The 21,289-nt window shown below is 39.6% G+C and overlaps 5 protein-coding genes across 5 annotated transcripts; 4 read left to right on the top strand and 1 right to left on the bottom strand.

The window, feature by feature from the left end:
- Positions 1-966: 966 nt before the first annotated feature.
- On the bottom strand, positions 967-2,871 carry LOC140789175 (pentatricopeptide repeat-containing protein At3g58590-like). Its single transcript, XM_073138783.1, has one exon. It carries the CDS (start codon positions 2,869-2,871, stop codon positions 967-969), a length of 1,905 nt encoding a protein of 634 aa, XP_072994884.1.
- Positions 2,872-9,059: 6,188 nt separating this feature from the next.
- LOC140788629 (transcription factor TCP3-like) lies at positions 9,060-10,199 on the top strand. The gene has a single exon (XM_073137972.1). The coding sequence runs from the start codon at positions 9,309-9,311 to the stop codon at positions 10,023-10,025; it is 717 nt and encodes a 238-aa protein (XP_072994073.1). The 5' UTR covers positions 9,060-9,308; the 3' UTR covers positions 10,026-10,199.
- A 1,863-nt stretch (positions 10,200-12,062) lies between these two features.
- Positions 12,063-12,849, top strand: LOC140789908 (RING-H2 finger protein ATL39-like). The gene has a single exon (XM_073139815.1). It carries the CDS (start codon positions 12,081-12,083, stop codon positions 12,747-12,749), a length of 669 nt encoding a protein of 222 aa, XP_072995916.1. The 5' UTR covers positions 12,063-12,080; the 3' UTR covers positions 12,750-12,849.
- Positions 12,850-12,999: 150 nt separating this feature from the next.
- LOC140789907 (uncharacterized) lies at positions 13,000-15,260 on the top strand. Its single transcript, XM_073139814.1, has one exon. It carries the CDS (start codon positions 13,147-13,149, stop codon positions 14,656-14,658), a length of 1,512 nt encoding a protein of 503 aa, XP_072995915.1. The 5' UTR covers positions 13,000-13,146; the 3' UTR covers positions 14,659-15,260.
- Positions 15,261-15,825: 565 nt separating this feature from the next.
- LOC140789909 (basic leucine zipper 34-like) lies at positions 15,826-17,965 on the top strand. The gene is made up of 4 exons (XM_073139817.1): positions 15,826-16,516; positions 17,020-17,110; positions 17,219-17,345; positions 17,480-17,965. The coding sequence occupies exons 1-4, from the start codon at positions 16,110-16,112 to the stop codon at positions 17,593-17,595; spliced, it is 741 nt and encodes a 246-aa protein (XP_072995918.1). The 5' UTR covers positions 15,826-16,109; the 3' UTR covers positions 17,596-17,965.
- Positions 17,966-21,289: the final 3,324 nt, after the last annotated feature.

Here is a 21,289-nt window from a genome sequence, read left to right as displayed (position 1 = left end):
GAAAAAGACACAGCATGACTTTCTTCTTAGTAATTCATTTGAGATTTGTTTTTGTAATCTATTATGACATGCATTATTGATACTTTGTGACTCCATTATTTCACTCATCGGAGAGGATCCAATGGTCCACTCAAGCTAAAGAAACTTTATGAACTTTCTCTCAAATTAATTCAATATCTACTAAGCCTTCATCCTGTGGTTAATAAGCGCATAAAAGATTGTACAGAGAGAACTGAGGAGGTAAAGAATAACACAATAACAAATCAATTCGAAAACAGAGCTAACAATACTGATATTTGAACAAACTTTGGAAGGCTTCTCCACTGAGAATTAATAATTCAGATAGATATTGTTTCGCCACAGGGCCACAACACACTCCTCACAGATATATTCACCTTGATCTAAAAGTAAAATACACCCTTTAATACACTTTCTCAGAAAAGTAAAGAGAAAGAGAAGGAACTATACAAATTAGAACAGATTGTCCGGGCACTTTACTTCCTGCAGATGATCACCATGAAAGACAAACATAAACTTGTGCTCTATATATGCCAATTCTTGCATTGCATTAGAAAAGAAAAATCTCTTGGGTCGGAACCAGCTCAAGCAATCAGTGCCCAGCTGCACCAGCCAGAGGATCAATGAAGAACCTTGCTAAGGGGAGACATGGAGGATATACAAAAGGAATTGTACAATATATATGGGAGAGTATGATACTTTTTTGGCCTTCTTGGTTAAGGTGAATCTTCCCTCATAACAGAATTGAAAGGTCGGAGAATACATTCCCTTTAATCATTTGTCGTTGTACTTAAAGAAGCTCAAGCTGCATGTGGGTTAGAACTTCAAGTTGTTGGTCAGGAAGATTAAGATTATTTTGTGTCTCGTGTGAAGTTGACCAATACAAAGCAATTTATAGCTCTATAGCATGTCAATAGAGCTTGATCGAAACATTTGCTATCTGAAACTTCATGCTTCTATGCTAGCATATCTCTTGCATCCTTCGAGAAATATGCGCCATATTACTGCATTCGGTTGGAAGTGCATGCTACTAATCAGAAGCTCAGCTTCCTTTAGATGCCCATGCTTGCATAATAAGTCCACCGCACAAATATAGTGATCAATTTCTGGTTCTACACCGTAAACAGCTTTCATACAATTGAACAGCATCATGCCTTCCTCCACAAGACCACCATGTCTACAGGCTGAAAGGACTGCAAGGAGTGCAACCTTGTCAGGCTTGAATCCTTCCTCTTCCATTTGCTGAAAACACTCAAGTGCCTTGTGAGGAGATCCATGAAGTCCAAATCCTGAGATCACAGCAGTCCAAGAGATAAGGTTCCTTTCTTCCATTTCCTCGAAAATTTTTAGACAATCCTTGAGGCTACCACATTTAACATACATATCCAACAACACATTATTGACAAAAGTTTCTGAACGACCCGAGTTGGTCTTAATGATAAGCCCATGAAGTAATTTACCAAGAAAAAGGCTGTTGATCTTGGAGCAAATACTCAATAGACACACAGCCATATAGTTATCAAACAGATATCCTAAACTTTGCATTTGCTTGAATAAATTGAAAGCTTCCAAGTAGTCCCCACTGCGTGCACACGCAGTAAATAAGATGCTCCATGATACAGTATCCAGAGTCGGAAGCTGGAAAAGTAACTCCTTAGTCTCTTGGTACCTGCCAAATTTATTATAAATACCAGCTAAAACATTTGTGAGGGCATTACAAGCCAGAGGATCTAAAGTAAGCCCACAAGCTAATGCATCAGCTAAAATACCATGAGAAGCATACGAGGCAACGATAGCACTTGAAACATACTTGTTTCTGTCATATCCCATTCTTATTACCAATGAATGGATCTGCCCCAAATCCATTACCGATGCATGTTTTATCAAGGAAGAGAATGAGAACTCATTGGGTCTAACCTCTGAACATAACAACTCTTTCAGAAGAACGAAGGGAGTAGATGAATCTACATATGAGTAGGATGCTATTAAAACATTCCAAGAAACAACATTCTTCTCAGGGATCTCGTTGAACAGTCTATATGCATCACTTTGACCTACACATTTGGCATAGAAATCGACTAATGAACTGCCTGCAAAAGCACTGGTGTGATAATTGTGCTTGATGGCTTTAGCATGGATAAGTTTTCCATATTCAGGTTCGTTTAAACTGGAGCAAGCATTGAGGACAGTACTGAATGTAGTCTCATTTGGCAAGAGCCCTTCAAATCCCATCACCAAGAAATGCTCCACAGCCTTCTTTGGCGCTCCACTCTTGGCAAAAGCTGCTAACACGATGTTCCAAGAAACCACATCTCTAACCAACATCTCATCAAAAAGCCGCTTCCCCAGATGCACTCCAGAGTAATTGCAATGCACATTAAGCAGGGAATTCAAAACAAAAAGAAAGGAGTCCGTTGCAGTTTTGATCACAACCCCATGAACTTGCTCCACGTATTGAATACTATCTATCGAGCTGAAGGCAGACAAGATGTTTATAATAGAATACTCTGACAAACAGATACCAGTCCTCATCAGCTCTCTAAATAACAACATGGAATCCTCAACAAAGCCCAATTGGGAGAATGCTAAGACTAAGGAATTCCAAGTGACCACGTTCTTAACGGGCATTTCATCAAACAGTTTGAGTGCATCGTCCAATCTTCCATTCCTTCCGAAGAAACCCAACAAAGCTGTGCCGGAATAAGGGTCGGACTGAAGCAACCCGCATTTGAGGATTAATGGGTGGAGTTGGTGTCCATGATGTTGGTCAAGGGAGGGAGAGGAAAGGATGGGGCCAAAGGTGAAAGAGGTAGGTCGGAGGTCCGAAGCCATCATCTGGGTGAGCAGGGCCATGACTTCTATCGCGTGGCCGATACGGCTGCGGGCAGCGATGAGGGAATTGAATGTGGATGAAGTCCATGGGAGCATTTCATCGAACAATTTCTTGGCATTGCGGAGTTCGTGATTGGACGGCCATCAAGGGACTACCGATGCCGTAGTCATTGCGGGAGATATAACTTCTAATACTCGCGAATATGTACATTTTCTGACTATTTCGGAATTTATTCATGTCACACCCTTTTATTTGTGTTTATCGTAATATACACCCTCTCATCGCAATATTTTTAATACGGCCCCTACATTTTTTTACTCATCCGTCGGCAATAATAATAAAATGTATAATTTTCCATTTCGCACCCTGAATGATAATTTTTTGGCTCATACTTGGAAAGGTGAGACAGAACTTAGTGAACACTCTCCATTCACTCTCCATTGTGCTATATGCTCTTCATCCACTTGAATTTAAAAGACAAAAGAGTAGACGTTTTGCTCATTGGACCCATAATTTAATCTAAATCGCCACCTTCTTAGTGCATAATTGTATAAAATTATATTGTTCTTTTTCTCTGTCTACCAATTATGAATTAATGTTAAGTCAACTTCGCTGACTTAATTAGTAAAAAAAAAAATGTCATATTTATGGTGGCTTAACTCACATTCCTGAAATTAACTATCACATGAAAAACACAAAAGTCTCAGAATAACACTCTCTTTATTCCCACTTTTTGATCCTTTTGCCTCGTTAACACCACTAGCTAGTACAAAATATTAGTGTAATCCAAGCAAAAAGGGGCCTCGCTAATTGATAGAACTACTCAGTGGTAATACCCATCTTAATGACCACCAAATTAAACCTTTGCATGAGAAATACCACTAATTAATACTTATGGATCCATGGAGTGATGCTGAGGGTCTGGTCCTCCAGGGCTAAACCTCTTGGACTCTTTCGCGCCTTCGGCCGCCGCCTCTCCTCGTGTCGAGCCCCTTCCGACCGCTCCCGCCTCGCCGACAGTCGACCCTTCGAGCTCGTGAGTCTTCTCTCTCTCATGCAGGGAGCGAGACTGAGACTTCCAAATGGAAGAAAAGACTAACAGGAAACAAATGCAGAAGCTAATGTTTAACCTCGCCATTGATCGACCTATCGATCTCACCCTTACTTGATAGTTTATTAGCGCAAGAGGAATGCAAGAGTGTAGCACAGCTGCTCTAACTTATATAACATCTCGCAACCGACCAATGCTAATACTTTAAGGACTAAGACGTACGTGGAAACCAACTGTGATTTGTCTTATTGCAACTGATCACAATTGCCATCTTTTAACGTCTTAATTTGCAAGGCCACTAAAGACATTGGAGTAAAAGGGTAGAGCTTGGAGGCCTTCCTATATATGGTTGGACATCGCCTCTGTATTATAATCTCACTTCTTTTTTTTTTCTCTTTCTCTTTGCTAGTCTATAGGAGATGAGGAAAGTGTAGATCTACTCAGTGTGCTTGGGCATATGTATATATAGATGGGTTGATGGGCAAATGATCATGTCCTACTCTTCTGAGCAATCCTCCAGAGCAATAAGCAAGTTTCATGGCCGCCTCATGCATCTCCACTCACTGCTGCTAGAGATGAAAGAATAAATTTTTGTATTTAACACCCCGATTTGTGACCTATTTGTGAATTACGCCATACATTTTAAGATTTGCAAATTAAGGCCCTTGTTTATTAAATAGTTACAGAAAATATCTCCGGTTAATACATATGAGAATATTTCGGGCATTGCAAATCAATTCTTCTAAATATTTAAAAATACTCTGTCTTCTTTTTTTAAGGCATAATGGGAATTTATATTCTTTTCTTAGCTTAGATAAGTTATTTCAGGTAAGATATTTTGGTATAGGTATTTTAAGTGAGATATATAAAGGTGTTTTAGTAATCCTCTACTATAGAGTTTGCTTAAGTTACTTATTCGTAATATGACAAATAGACGAAAAGATAGGGTGTTAAATGCAAAATTTCCTAAATGTTTAGAATTATATTTTACACCATACCTTTTAATAAATTTGAGAATCGTATCTCTATCTTTTTAGTGTATACATTTTCACAAGATACTTTAAAAAAAAATAAATTAAAGGAATATTCTTCCGTCAAAATCTTTCCATTAATCATTTAATTTAAGGTGCTTTTTAATAATAAAGTCTGAGGTAATCATAAATTTGTAAAAATGTGGAGTGTGAAATATAATACTTCTCTTAAGATTAATGATAACTTTATGACCAAAAGTAAACCCAAACAGCATATAAATACTTTCATAAAAACATATAATAGGTTAAATCAAAAGTATAAAGAGTAGTAGCATGCATGCCAAGTTCGCACTACTTTTGATAGAAAAGTTAATCCAACCTTTGCACCATCTTGGAACCCACTAATCTGAGTATCAGTTGACTGGTTTAAGTGTTTAGCTAGATAGGTAGAAAAGAATAAAAATAAAAAGTAAAATGCCTTTTAGGGCATTGGATAGAGCGTATAATACGACATAGTACTCTATTGTCAGCAAGAGTGTGACAGATTAATAGGTTACCATGATAATTAAAGATTAAAACCTAGCAGTCAATCAAAAGGCGAAATGTGTATAGATTGGATCTCACCCTTTTTTTTTCTTTTTCTTTTTTTGAAAAGAGAAAGGTTGATTATTTCGTCAAGTTCTAATGTTCACATGAGTACTCCATACACACACGAGAGAAAAAAAAAATGTATGAAACAATAACCCTAAGTATATATAAGCTTGCCTGAGAATAGATTGAACAATAATAAGATAAAGAATAGAATATAAGCATAAGAGGATCCCACACGAAGTTCTAACACTTGCAAACCAATAATACACTAAATAGACAAAAAAAAAATAATGACAAAAGAGAAAAGAAAATGAGAACGACAGTGACAACCATAATAATGTCGATAGCAATAGTTATCATGACTAGACAAAAATAAAGAAATAATAGGATTGTCGATGCATAGAGAGACTAAAAGAAAATACATAGAGGATGATAGTGGGTGACGGGCCACTCAAGCCATTGTGCCTCTAAACCTAGCAGAGTAATCCATAGATTGTGAATGTCATCGCAGTGAATGATAGTTAAATAGATGATGCGGGAGATAGAGAATGGGAAGAAATTAGTCAGGTCGTTGCGAACATAGAGGAGCAGATTCTTAAGGGCGATGTAGAGGAAGATAAGATTGGACCTGAGGGAGATGAGGAAAAGTAGATACAAAAGCAAAGAGAGGGAACAAGGCAAAGATGATGGTGATAAAGGATTCATGGTTTGTCATCAAAGAAGGAGGGGGTTAGAGAGAAATGAGTGAGAGGGACAAGGAATGAGAAAAAGATGGAGGAGAAAAATGAGAGAATCCTCACGTGTGGATAGAAACGTCTTTTCTCTCCTTCAATTCAATCCAAAATAACTAAGGGAGGACAGAGAGGGAAGCTTGCTAGAGAAGGAAAGAGACCCATAGGAAGAGAGGAGAACAAAACTTGCAGCTAGAGCTGGCGAGAGTTAAAGAGAAAGTTAAACTAGCATAGTAGCAAACATTTTTATTTATGTGGAGGAATAGTAAATAGTTGAACCATTATGACACATCAATTTTCCTGATGATATATAGTGTTTTAGCTTCTTTGCAAATTTCTATATATGCAGATCCAGAAGATGATGCTACTAGAAAAGATTAAATAAACATGCTAAATGTATAATATATACTAGCTACAGTTTAAGATTTTCGATCAATTGTCTAACATGATCTCAGAGATTAATTTTATTTAGAGTTCAACAGCACAACGATGTATAAAAGCTGCACATTACTTAGTGGCTTAATTAAGTTCTTAATTAGGTCAAAAAAAATATAAAAGAAACGATTTAATAACACAGGACTGGACCAAGAATCTAACATTAAACAAAAGAAAAACAAAAAATTGGATGTTATGCCTCCATTTCTATTGTTGGGAGACTATTGCACTATAATGGCGTTTTGATATAAAATATCTAAATGTACTAAAACCTAAACTAAGTCACAACTTTCCCTCATAGAAGTCGGCACACCAAAGCGCAATGCCACCATGAAAATAGTGGGTTAGTAGCTAGTAATGGAAGATGACAATAGTATGCAGGATCTTGGTACCATTATGATGGATTTTCTAAAGTCTGTGGATTTGTAAGAAGATCCAGAGATTGCATTAATTAAGTTTTTTGAGCTTTGGCTGCATCAACGAAGACAACAAAGGTACACAAATTATTCCTTCTTCCAATCCCCTTTTAAGCACCTCTCCCAAAGTTTAATCGATGCAAACGAACACATAACCAACTCTAGCCTTTTTCCAACTCCTTGATGCACTTCTATTATCATATTCGCATCTTTCTCTCCTTACTATGTGCGGAATTGTGATGCATCTCGAGAAAGAAGTTGATCTTGGTTTGTTTTCAAGCTTTACTTTTCTAAGCATTGTTTAAGAAAAGGAATGACTTTATTCTTAAGAATCTTATGATAAGTGACTTGTTTATTAAGGAATTAGTTACCATCTTGACAGGTATACCGTTGAAATGGACAACTTGGGTTTGACAAACAATATTATCGTTGGAAAAAAAAAATTCTGCCCATGAACTGTATGACGAAATGGCTCACTAATTGCCACATCCACTTCCTCCCCTCTCTTGTCAACCGTCAATAAAGAAGCTCGTTCGATTCTTGTCCACATCTTCCTCCGGGCTACGTTTTACACTTGATTAACTGAACGTTCTGCTAATGCTTGGATCAAAGTGGGAAGATTAGGTCATGTCTACATTTGAATCTAAAAGTCCTCCTACTGATCAATGCTAAAGTTGTTAAGCCGTGCAATCCCTACCAATGGAGAAGAAGTTGTAGCATTATTCTCTTATTTAGTAGTAATAGTAAGTTAAGTTAGGTTAGAGTAGCTCCAACTAACCTAGAATAAACTTAAGATTGGTTTAGATTATCCTAAGTGAGCAAAAAGCTTTTTTGTTATTTAATTAGAGAGCATAGAACAATATTAGGAAGCAAAGTTTAAAATAACTCACACATTTATTCCAAAATCCACCCATTTGCCCTCTTGTCAATATGTTACGATATGGTAATAAATTATGGTTTAGAATTGGTTGAATAGTGTAGTGTGACTATAATATAAAATTATAATTTATATTTAACTTTAATCTATTTCTTTTTTTTTCAAGAAAACAATACATATCTATTTACATTCAACTATGAAAATGATAATAAGATCAATTTAATCACTTTTATCTCTTATTCCAATTAAAATAAAATAAAATAAAATAATATTTTATTATAAAATAAATCCTTGTTTTATTACAATTCTAATCCTCCCTCATCTAACTCCATCTCGGATACAGAGGCCTGAATTAGTAACTTACTGCCGGCTCCTGCAATTAGGATATTAATCATCGATTAAAAAAAAATCAATGGTTTACCGAATTCCATCACCTTTCTTTCAATCTAGGCCATAGATTTTTAATCAACGGTTTATTTCCCAACTGCATGGGCCCAAATACGTAGGCCCAAACAAAACTTGGCCTGGCCACTGAGAGTTTTGCAGTTAGTCGATCTCATTCACGTCCCACTTCATTGTCTTGTTTCCAGTTCCCATTGCAATAATAATAACTCAACTGGTGGAATGCAATGGATTTCACATGCATCGATCCCCTTAACTGCAGCGAGCTCTGTCGACGTACAAGGTGGCCTGGCATGTATAGTTGAGAGCTTAGAAGAGATGGTACTAATACTACTGATGCCAAGCAGTCTACTGATCTATTCCGAACTATTACTTTCGCCATTTTGGACCCTCTCTTCATGTTTGAAATAGTGAGCATCCACTACGAGCATTGCCCCCATTTGCCCTGCTGTACTTATTTGCATGTACGTAACTTGTGCTGGCTCGGTCATGATGTGTTTTTTGATAATATCTCAGCCATATTCCATTCGAATTAAACTTCTTTTTTTCAGGATTTAATATTTGTTAAGAAGATCAATTAGATAAAAAGATTTTATGTATGTTACATTGTTTGTGGCAGTTCCAGGAGATAAAAGGACAGATGGATTCCCCCAAAGAAAAGTCTCAAATGAGGAGTCTCTATCTACCCTTTCGCAATCCCGAAGAGGATCTAAGACAAGATATCCAATCAAGAAGAAAGGAAGTCAGATAAACGTTTCATTCTTTCTATACCTTTATAATTATTTAGGCCTGGAAATGTAAATTAATTTGTGTGGTAGGCTAAGCCGCTGATCTACCCAAAACTCCCTAAAAGTTAGCCTTTGTTTTCCTGACTCTTGTAATGGGTTAAATTCTCCTTTATCTCGTTGTTTGTCTATGTAGGTATAAAAGTTGGAATAAGGTAGCGAATAAATGTAACAAGTCGAGAGAGTCTTTATTCGAAGATGTCCGATAACCGCCACCGCCGCCAGCACCACCACTTTATCCACCAAGGAGGAGGCCACGTAGCCCGCCCGACCGGGCGAAAAGATCGGCATAGCAAGGTGTGCACCGCCCGCGGCCTACGTGACCGTCGCGTCCGGCTCTCCGCCTACACCGCCATCCAATTCTACGACGTCCAGGACCGTCTCGGCTACGACCGGCCGAGTAAAGCCGTCGACTGGCTCATCGAGAACGCCAGGGCCGCCATCGACGAGCTCCCCGTCCCTTCCCCGCCGTCCAATCACCACCACGTTAACAACGACGGAATTCTTCCAACTTGTTCAGATGCCAACGACATCGCCGAAGCCATCAAGTCGAGTAGCCAGAGCTACTGCCCAGTTGAGTTCGAGATGGCTCAGAATTCAGCTTGGGCAGAGCACGACCAGAGGATGGCTTCTTGGGAGGTGGCGGAGGCTAGCGGAGAGCATGGCTTCACTCAGAGCCAGTTCTTTACACAGAGGGAATCCCTTCAGTCCAGTGTTTTACCTTCTTTTCGCGCTTGGTTGGATCCGATTGCTTCTTACGTCGTCGGCGGCGGATTCTCCGGATTCAATATTCAAGAAAAGACTCAGGGTGAAGAGGAGCATGATGTTAGTGAGAACAAGCTCTCCTCTACTTTCTCCGGATTCCATACTCAAATTTCGAATTACTCAAAACCTCAGAACGAGTTTCATGGTTAGATCTTGTTGTTATTGTTATTGTTATTAGTTGGAGTACGAAGGATTAGCAGAGCAGAGAGGAATACATTGGACTAGTGCTGTAGGATTAGGATTAAACAGCAAGAACTTTATGGATTATATTATGCATTCAACTTCCTCATAATAAACTATGCACTACGAGGTTGCAAATTTCAATGCCTTTTTGAGATGGATGCTTAGGACATGTCATTTTCCTTGTACAGTGTCAGATCCAATTGCCAGGCTTACAACCCACTTTACATTGTATTGCCTACAATCCAACATCCTATTAAAACAGTGATGAGGAAAAGGAAAAACAATAATAATAACAACAATAACAAAAATGCAGCCATGTTGTGGAACAGTTTTGTCTGGTAAAGAGGATCTGGAACTAACTGTTAGTAAAATGATAGGTGCCATACATGTGTCTGATGCTATACTTTCTTCCTCCCATTTGCTGCAAGTGGCTATCTTTTGGGTGTAAATTCCGACTACTTTTTCTGCATGCTACTTTTGGCTGAGGAACTTGGCGGGAATTTCCTCACCAGGAGTCGGCATTGGTGTCATTGTGTACTGGTATCCCTTTTTCTTTTCAAGATTCCATAGGAGAGGATCAAGTGATCAACCCAAAACCTGATATCTTCCGACAAATATTATAGTATCACCTCTACAAATAATGCATAATATTTATTATTTCAGAAAAAAAATATATATATATCAAAAATATCCTATTATCATTCGCACTTTATAATTTATTAATTCAACCCTTATATTTATTAATGACTAAGAATATTCTGAGTTAACTTTAGCGTAGCGACATCTATTGAAATAGATAATATTTTATTAACTTTTAAAGACAAAGTCTAAGATACCCCTTATATGATCTTAAATATAGTTTTATTTTATTTTTCACTTAATTTAAAACTTACTTTATAACATTCAAGGGGCCATTTGGTGTTAAATTAAATGAGAAACCAAATTTAGTGGATGTCAAAATAATTCATACGAGCCCAAATTAATCCTTAGAAAGGGTATTTCCTAGGATCTATGAAAAGAAAATTGGTTTTTCTAAATGCATGAAGTCAAACAAACCCTAAGATTATATTTTGCATATATTGTTAACTTAACTCATCACTATTATAACTGACCAAAATAAAAATTAATGTGTTTTTTGATATATTAAAAAGAAAATAAAGGAGTTGAATAATAAGTATTCATATGATGAGGTGTATAATAAAAGCAAAACTTATGGTGTTTTTGATAATTTGAAATTGGTTTAATACCCAAAAGGCGGCGTCTAGGCCCAACTAGAGAACCGGCCCGTTGAATCCAAAAATCCTCATAGGATAGCAGGAAAGTATAAAAGAAGAAAAGGAAGCCATTTCTAGATTGAAATACTCCTGAACTTTTTATTGGCCTATATATAAAGTCTTCGGAGAAGACCTCGTAGTGTTTGCTCCCACGTACGTCACACCGAGACTATAATCGGATCCACAAATTAAGTGGGAACATGCGACTCGGACTTCATTGGCAGTCGTCTAAGAACGAGTTAATGCATGCATGGAGGAGACCCAAGTGGCTAATAAAAAGATTTGGAGGTGATGCTACCATATATCTTATGTTTAAACTTTAATATTTAAGATGGATAAAAGATTAGTTCCTTATCTTAAGCCCAAATAGCCGGTTGACTTAAAAAAAAAGAAGAAGAAGAAGAAGTGAGAAATGAGAATTTGAACTGCTCACATTAACGAATGAGAACACGAAATCGGCAAGAATCCGGTTCCAAATTAATTTGTTGTAGTAGTTGAAATAGCACGGCATAAGCGAGTTCTTCACGTTATTACTATAAAGTGCCAGTCTAGTCAACGATAGCATTTAGAATAATCAAATTTCACATTTCTTCATCTATCTAGTATGGCAACCAATCAAAATTTGCCAACTACCCCAACTGCAGGAAACTCGTTTGGCTTGTACTGCTGGGGGACAATCTACTTTGAAAGATGATAAAAGAAGTAGAACTAGCCACCAAAACATATCACAAACACCACCACCACCGTCATGTCGAACACCGCCATCCCACCAGAACCCGACTACTTGCTCGACTTCAACGAGAAGCAATCAAATTACAACCCCAACACCAAGATCCTCGCCACCGCGATCGTCTCCCTTGCCTTCGTCGTCGCCTTCGTCATCCTCCTCCACCTTTACATCCGCCGCGCCCGCAGCCGCTCCGCCGTCAACAACCTCCTCCGCATCAGCTTCAACACCGCCGCCGCAGCGGCCCACGACGATCCCGCGACAGCAAGAACCGGCCTTGATCCAGCCGCCATAGCAGCGCTCCCTTCCTTCCCTTACGAGCAAAGGGACGAGGCGAGTCGCGCCGAGTGCGCGGTATGCTTGTGCTCAATAGAAGGAGGGGAGACGGTCCGGTCGCTGCCCGGCTGCGGTCACGTGTTCCACGTGGCATGCATCGATATGTGGCTCGCGTCCAACTCCTCGTGCCCGGTGTGCCGAGCTGGAGTGGAGCCACGTCAGGAGTTAACTCAGGAGTCGTCTAGTAATGGAGCCGTAGAATCATCCCAGGAGGGCACGTCGGCGGCGAAGGAGGCCGGCTCGATCTCGGCGCGGCTGAGCGCATCATTGCATAGGATGTTAAGCAGGGAGAGGTCAGGGAGGAGAGTGCAAGAGGATCGAGTAGTGGAAGATTTAGAGAGGCAACAGCAGTAAAATTTCTTCTACTTTTTCAACTTTTAATATGTTGATCTATATTTCATTATGCATACGTATAAACACTAGTTTTAAATGAATTGAGTGGTCATGCATAGCATAGGGTTGTTGTTGTTGGTTAGTGAGTGGGACCTAGAGATAGGGTTAAGTGGGGATAGTTTCAAAGGATTTGGTAGATTTTGATTTGGTTTCCACGTGGTAGTTAATTTTGTGCGAGGATTTGGAGCATTTAATCTCTAACAACTCCCAAACAACCCCGTTGGACATTCTGAGGTAGTTGTAAACAAATGGTTCTGAAGGCCCATTTAGTTGAGCCTGTTCAAGTGAACATGGGCCCAGAGAATATTTCCAAGTTCCAACCCCGTTTCCACCCCATTCTCGTTGCCTCGAAAGCCTAATGGCTTCCACCTCCTCCTCCGCAGCCAGCGATGACTTCTTTCGCCACGAGCCCCTCTTCCGCGCCATCGGCCTCTATGACTTCGCCTGCCTCCCCCTCGACCTCCCCCTCCGCTCCGACCTCGTCTCCCTCCTCGCTTCCCACTACGACCCCGTTTCCCATCTTAGCCTCGTCCGCGGCTCCGCCATTTCGCTGACACGTGATGACCTCGCCGTCGCTCTCGCCCTCCCTTTGAATCCGGAACCAGTGAAGTTCGACGCCGAGATATTCTCGGATGCGGAGCCCGTTGAGACCATTGTGCGGTTCATAGTGGAGCGGATGCTGCTTCGATCGGAAGAGGAAGTGGGGGTAATGCAGGCGGAGGAAGAGGCGGCGGTGAGATTGGTGAAGGAGGGGAAAGCCCATTTGGTGGATTGGGCTGGAGTGATGTGGGCGTTGGTGGAGAGGGATCTCTTGGAGGCCTCGCGGTCCGGGAGGTGTTGTTCGTACGGTTTGCACCTCCAATGTTTGATGAAATGTCAGAGGCCTGAGCTGTTTGAAGATGGTGGGAAAATAAGAGATGCTGGCTTTAGTATGCAGCGTTGCAGCGTGAGAGTGGCTGTTGGTGTGGATTGCGAGGATTTGGATGAAGAGAGAAGAGATGGCCCTGCAGCTAGGCTTTGTTCTTCGGAGGAGCTAAATTCTGTGGAATTTCTTGACATGGTGAGTTGTGATGCTTCTTGTAGTCCTCTGGTGCAACCCCTTGAACCGACTTCTGGAGAATCATCGCATATGAGTATTGACACATGTAAAATCTCGGCAAACAATGATTCCAATAGTTTGTTCTTGACTCTGCATAGCTGCAAGGGGGAAATGGTTAAAATCCATGACGACGACGACGACGACGATAAGCAGAAGTGCATGCCCAATTTTGGGTCTTCGGACCATGGAGCATCAGATTTTGATACTTGCGCGGAGCAAGTACAGAGTTGGATGCGGAAGAGTAAGATGATGTGTGTCGAGAGAAATCGAGAGTACAGGAATACCCAAGCAAAGATTTGGCACGTGGAGGAGTTGATGCAGAAAAAGGATCACATTATCCAATCCTTGGAGAAAGCCAGGGTAGCAGAGTTAGGGAAGAGGCAGCTCCAGACTTGCCGGTTGAAGCACGAGCTCAGAGTAATGAGCTCTTTGGTTTATGGTTACAGAAAAGCTTTGAAAGGTACCAAGAGTGCATTTGCTGAGTATAGAAAATATTTTCCAGAGGATCACAATTCTCTCGGCAAGGATGTCTGTGGGACTAGTGGATTGGTACTCAGTAATGTGGAGTTGGAAAATCAACATTTGATGGAGAAACTGGGACTGCATTTCCTGGCTGCAGAGTTAATCAACAAGTTTCAAAAGGATTGGTGCTTGAAATTTGCAGAATGTGCTGAGTGGTTTACGAATATGGCTAGGAAATTGGTGGAACTAAATAGGGAAGTTGAAATTCTTCGGAGAAGGTTAGAGGATCCAGTAGCTATGACAGAGTAACTCTTTAGTTTATCCTGAAGATAGCTTATGCATAGGGAATAAAAAAAGCTTTTATTGCATTTCATGTAGGTCAGGAAACATAGGTATGTGTAAAGTGAAAAGATTTTATACTCACAGAAACAAACCCTTTGATGCTCTTGAATTATATAAGACGCTCTTCTCTTGTAAAATAAATTGATAATCCACAGGTTAGTTTTGTGTTTTTCTGACTAGCAGATGCTCATTATATTTGTGTAAATTAAATTGATAGCCACATAGTACATCTGTTCAGTCATAGAAACATAGAGTTGGACCAGATAAAGCTATGTCTTCCATTTTTGCACCTATTTCTGGGGCCGCAGCAGGAGCTCCTGATAGGAGTAACCCACCATGTTAATGGTGCCAGGAGCTGATGTAATTCAAGGTACTGTGTGTGTCCCTGATCTGGTCTTATTGTGGCTTGACCATTCTAGCCTGCATACTCCCTTTCTTTTGTGTCCTTTTCCTTTTCATCCCCACATGCACTGCTTTTTCTCTTTTCCTCAAATCCAGAATGTAGAGGAACAAACTAGACATTGCTGTGATATTATTATGGGCATTTACGATATCCTTGATTTGATTTCGTTAGGCCAAAAGTTGTTATATCGTACATAAAATATGGTTGGGTGCATGGGCAATCATTGGTTCATATCGATCGACGACCCTAATCTATTAATTTACATCCGCACATTTGTTAACCTCTTGGACGATCCCTTCACTTTGTCCAAGTTGCAGCGAGACTGTTTTAAGTTTCAGAGGGTGGCAGGAAGCCTCAGAGAGAAGATAGAAGAGAAAGGAATACATAATAGAAAGAGAGGGGAGGGATTCGTATTGGAAAGGAAAAGGGGGGGCAAGGAGACACAAAGGGAAGGAACTGCATGTGAAAGTGGAAGGTTGTGATACAAAGCAAGTAGCCGAGTAGAAGTAGGAGGCGTGCTAACTTTTGCACATGGCAAGGCATGATTCAACTCTTACAACTCTCTCTCTATCTCTCTCTCTCTCTCTCACACACACACACTGTAGATCTCTAAGCAATTAATGGAGAGATTAGTACCATCTTTATGTTGTTAATGAACTCATTCCTTCATCACTAAACATAAAAAAAGGAGGTCGGGTGACATGGACACGTGGTTGCGGATTCCTCCGCTTTAATTAAACTGACCCTCTGCAACTTTCCTGTAATACCGTTGAGCCCTAACTCCCCCCCACCTTCACTTCTCTCTCTCTCTCTCTCTTTTCTCTCTAGCTGTTGCAAGCTGTCACCCTCTATTCTTCTTCCCTCCTTCCACAAGAGAAAATGCGACCTGCCACATGATCACTGGGCAAGAAAACAACTAGAAGAAGTTAAAAGAGAGAGAGAGGTACTAATTCCAAGAAAACAACATCTCGAATGTCTACAATTGCATGAGAGAGAGAGAGAGAGAGAGAGTTTAATGGCGCAGCTTCCTCCTAAGATCCCACGCCCCTCCCCTCTCTCCCCAATGCTGACTCCCTCCTCCCAAATGCAACCCTCCTGGGTGGACGAATTCCTCGACTTCTCCGCCGCCAAGCGTGGCGAGCAACGCTGCGCCGTCAGCGGCTCGGTCGCCTTCCTCGAGGCCCCACTCCCCGACTTCGACTGCCTCGACGCCGACGCCGACAAGATCATGTCCATGTTCTCCGACGACGTGCCGCCCTCCCGTTCGCCGTCCGATCATAATAGCATCAACGACGACGACGACAAGCCGACGGGCGACGAGTCCGAGGACGCCCTGAGCGCGTGCAAGGTCGAGCCGCAAGATGCGCCGGCTCAAGCTTTCGCGACAGTGGAGACAATTTTCGACCCTAAGCGAGTCAAGAGGTGAGCCCAAGAGCCCTAATTTTACTCATTGCAGCTTATATCGTAACAATCTTATCCAAAAGCCTATGCTATCAGGGAAAAAAAAAACTTATCTAGTCTTCAATTGACTAAAGAAATAAAGAACAAAATGAACACCAATAACTACACTACCCTCCTAATACGTTCAAAAAATTAATGACCTTACAATATTGGTGGATGATTAGGGCATTTTCGGCAATTGTTAGTAGACAGTATGAGCCTTAAGGTACCTATTGTATCAAAGAGAAGTAATGAATTTTAAATGTTAAAGACATAGTATACGTTGTTAGTTAATTGTCTAAATGCTTAAGCTTGTGGATTAACTGATTATCTAATCTGGTTCATATCTAATTTTTCTAGAGTTCATATGGTTTTAGAAAAAAAAAATTTAAGGTTTTTAATCAAACAGTTATCTAACATGTAATTAGTCTTAAAAATTATCCAAGCTTCTGAAGTAAACACTTTGGATTGGAATCATGGAACAGGATATTAGCCAATAGACAGTCGGCGCAGCGGTCAAGAGTGAGGAAGCTGCAGTACATCTCAGAGCTCGAGCGCAGCGTGACAACATTGCAGGTACTTGCAGTCTGAGTTATGTATATACCATCTTCTTGATGGTTGTTTGCAGTTTTGATCACTTAGCTTTGATCTTCTTGTTGTAAAATGGCAATGGCATTAACGCAGACTGAGGTATCAGTGTTGTCTCCTCGAGTGGCATTCCTCGATCACCAGCGTTCGGTTCTGTCTGTCGGAAACAGCCATCTCAAGCAGCGCATCGCCGCTCTCGCGCAGGATAAATTTTTTAAGGATGGTGAGTTACTTCATTAATTATATTGTTAGTGTACCTAAATTTAGTAGACCAACGTGCATGCAGACATACTTGATACCCAAGTCTAGTGGAACTTAGCTGACCTTGTTTTAATTATCTGGAACTAATTAATGCAGCCCACCAAGAGGCACTTAAGAACGAGATAGAGAGACTGAGGCAGGTTTATCACCAGCAAAGTCTCAAGAACATTGCAGATCCGATTGCACACTCACAGAAAGAGTTGCTAAGCTGACATGATATATATATATATATATATATATATATATATATATATATATATATATATATATATATATAGTGAGAGTCGACAGAAAGATTATGCAGCAGTCCCTGTGACAATTTTACGCTTAGGGATTGAGGTGGTGGTATTTATTATTCACCAACGTGTTGTGGTTAAGGTGGTGCTGGTAGTTGTTGTATTCTTTGTGTGCATTCTTCATGCATTTTATTTTTCCTCTATTTTTATGGGATAAAAAAGCATGGTGATCATGGTGGTGTAATTTTATTATTGTTTAAGATTGTTCTTGCTTTTGCTTTTCTTGGAAGCATTGCGACAGGAGTACTGCTTGAATTAGTGGATCAGAAGACGATTTACTTTTTAACACTCACTTTTTTCTACTAGCTTATACATGATAACGTTTTTTATTTCTTCTTTTTTTGTTATTCACTTTGAAAATGAAGGGAGCCATTTTTATCTCAGTATTTATGCAAATATGAGCAGAATCATCAGTAATCTTTGGCTCTCTGCATAACATTATCTGGATAGAAATTAAATGGAATAAAGGGTATGGACAATAACAATATTGAAACACGTATACGATTCCTCTCATCTCGTTGCGATATATCCGAGTAGTGGGATAACATAAAAATTTAGCATGCCTCGTTCAGTTAATTACTATGGTCTTTTAGCCTCAAAAATCACGAAAGTTCTGGACCTTGTGAATTGGGCCGGCCCAAATGGACGTTTATAGAGTAAGGTCAATTTATAATATTGTAAGGTGTAATGTAGCCAACCTTTGGACAAACTTAACTTGAAATTAATTTTAAATCTAATTATAGAATCAAGTCTGAATTAAAATAATTTTAATTCAAACTAATTTCGAGCTTGAACTACGCTTGAGCCTAAATGAGTCAGTCAACAAATAATTTCAAACATAAATCAATTCAAGCCTAAATCGAGTTTGATAAGCTTAGATTTCAAATGAGACCTGTATCACTGATTAAGATATAAGAACTGAATAATATTATGAGTACTTAAATATTGATCTAAAAATTTATAATAGTCATATATATTATATATATATTTTAAGTTTTATTTAGTTGAGCTTAGTCGATTAAGCTCTGCCTGAAATTAATCTCAAGCATGTTTAGAACAGATTAAGCTTAAATCGTTTGACTCTTAGCGAGCCGACATGGGTTATTTTGACAGCACACGTCCAAATGCAATAAAGATAATTAATATGACCAAATAAGTGAGACTAATTCAATATGCAAAGGTAACATACAATTTTCTTTAAAAAAAAAAAAAGTTAAACAGATCTCACCCACTAGATACTTAATAGTCTTAATATAATTAACACACTTAACTCACCACCAAATTAATCACTCACTCCCACAAGGGACTATACACAGCTTGCTCCATGGAAGCCTCATCATCACCATAGCAGTAGCAGTAGAAAGAAGAGTAGTCTCCTCTCGGATGATCTCCAACGCACTCGTCGACATACCAATCACCCATCTCCATCTCTACCCAATCGAACGGGTCATCGTCGGCGACGTACGTCGGATAATATTTCGAGCATACCTCATGGCTATCGAGATCCGATAAGATGTTATCCAACCCACAGTCCTCACAGTCCTCGTGAGGGTGCATTAAATCCAGAGCAACCTTCTCTTCTTCAACCTCCACACGATGCGTCTCCTCCAATAACTCCGTTAGGATCTCGCCGTCGATCTCTGGCACCTCCATCTCTTGCTCTTCGAAGCCACTCTCCCAACACCCACTTGCCATGGATCCAAGAGCTTGGTGAATGGTGACTACTAAGATTAGCTACGAGGCAAATGGTTTAAATACATGATGGATATATATCGCCCATTTGCCACACCTAACGTCTTGTCCACCTAACACCGGTTGCACTTTATAGGTGAAATAGATGGAGTGTAGATCGGAGCACGGGCTTAGTGCCGTTAATTAGCAAACCAAGTTGTACGTCTTGAGAGATAAGCACACAAAAAAACAAAAACAAAAAACAAAAGAAAAGAAGGGATGTTTATTGCAGTTTGCACCCTATAGTTTTGTTATTTTTAAATTAATTCTTGATAAAATAAACAAAGAGGGGGGGGTACGTTAAGTAGCGTGTTTTGTATGAATTAATGATAAATGCAGGGGTCAAATTGAAAATAGTGAAAAAGAGCCGAAGAGTCCGAAGAGCAGAACGTAGGGTGCGAAGTGAAAAATCCCTTGATAAAAAAAAAAAAAGGAACAAAGAGTGGAGTCACGGGAGCACATGTAGGCGTGGAGGAAGGGAGACAGGAGGACAGCTGATAATTAAAGAGATTTGGATTAATGACAGAGTGGGGAACGATTCCAGACTGTAAAGGAGAAGTGGGGATAGATAGATATATATATATATATCTTGATAAGGGATTTTTTTTTTTTTGTAAAAATAAAAGAGTTAAATTGTATAGATTAACTACTACCGTTACAAATGGCGGGTATTTAAGAGACCTTTTTATTTTAATAGATGTTGAATGTGGATCAAAGGTCATAATTAAACGTGGAGATGTTGGCCAACTCAAGCTTGTTTGGACTTAAAGAATCAATCATGCCATTGCATGCTTGGGCTAATTAATTATTTTCCTTGAGGTGGTTGTGTTAGCCAGGGTACGTAATGATGCTACGGCGATTAAAATTTTTTCATGGACATGTTAATATTTGACAACCAAACATGGAAGCATGTCTTCCACCTATCAGTATCTAGGGCCATGCTATGTGGGAAAAACAGGGACGAGGGGCCATGTTTTTATTGCTTCATGCTGCTGGAACACTAAATATGTTGGATTAGACATTCTAACTAAGAGCCATGTCTGATTGTTAATAATAGTTTAACTATATCTTTAATAACCATGATGGAGTAAGAGACTTGAGAATTCTTTAACTAATTATGAGATTATGAGAGGTCTCCTATTGTAATTATGGTAATTAGACTAGGAGAAGAATGTAGGTTTTAGATGTCTATGTAAATATATTGAGCCCGGCCTTTTGTATCAAGTAAAAGACCTGTGGTGGGTGCATTGAGAATCCCCGATGAATGTGCATAGGATGCACACGAATACGATAATGCATAAAGAGTCATGTAGAGATGCGAAGTGCACGAGATACACAGAGTAGCATAAGATAAGTGTGAAAGCGCTAATAGATTGTCTTAAAAAATGTATATGGAGTCAATACTTTGACAACAAAAAAAAATACAATAAGAGAATATTATACGGTTAGTCGTGTATAAATTTTATACTAGATTTGAGTGTAGTTTCTCAGGTTGGATCTGTGTACTCCATATATTGTATAGTAAATTTGTTGTTGCTCCGTGGTTTTATCGTATTAAGATGGTTTCCCATTATATATATGCATTTGAGTTTATTATGATTAATTTGTTCTCTTGTATTGGTTGGTGAGATTGAATTACACATGGAGTCAGAGTAGATCTTCGGACAGCAGAGGAGTTGTGTGTGTGGACATATATAATAAAAGTTTAAAATCTCAAAATGCTTGGAGCAGGCGTGAAATTTGTAGCCTATTGGGCCTGGACCGCAATGCTTCTCATGGGCTAACAGTTCAAGAAGGCAACCTTTGCTAAATTGCTAGGGTAGCAGTCCAAAGCCCAGCAAAATTAACACGTCGAGATATGATGTTAGACGCCCATGTT

Source organism: Typha latifolia, chromosome 5, assembly GCF_019914945.1.
Source record: "Typha latifolia isolate L0001 chromosome 5, TyphaL0001v2, whole genome shotgun sequence".
Taxonomy (NCBI): Eukaryota; Viridiplantae; Streptophyta; class Magnoliopsida; order Poales; family Typhaceae; genus Typha; species Typha latifolia.
Note: the sequence above shows the minus strand (reverse complement) of the source record. Positions and strands in the feature narration are given on the sequence as shown.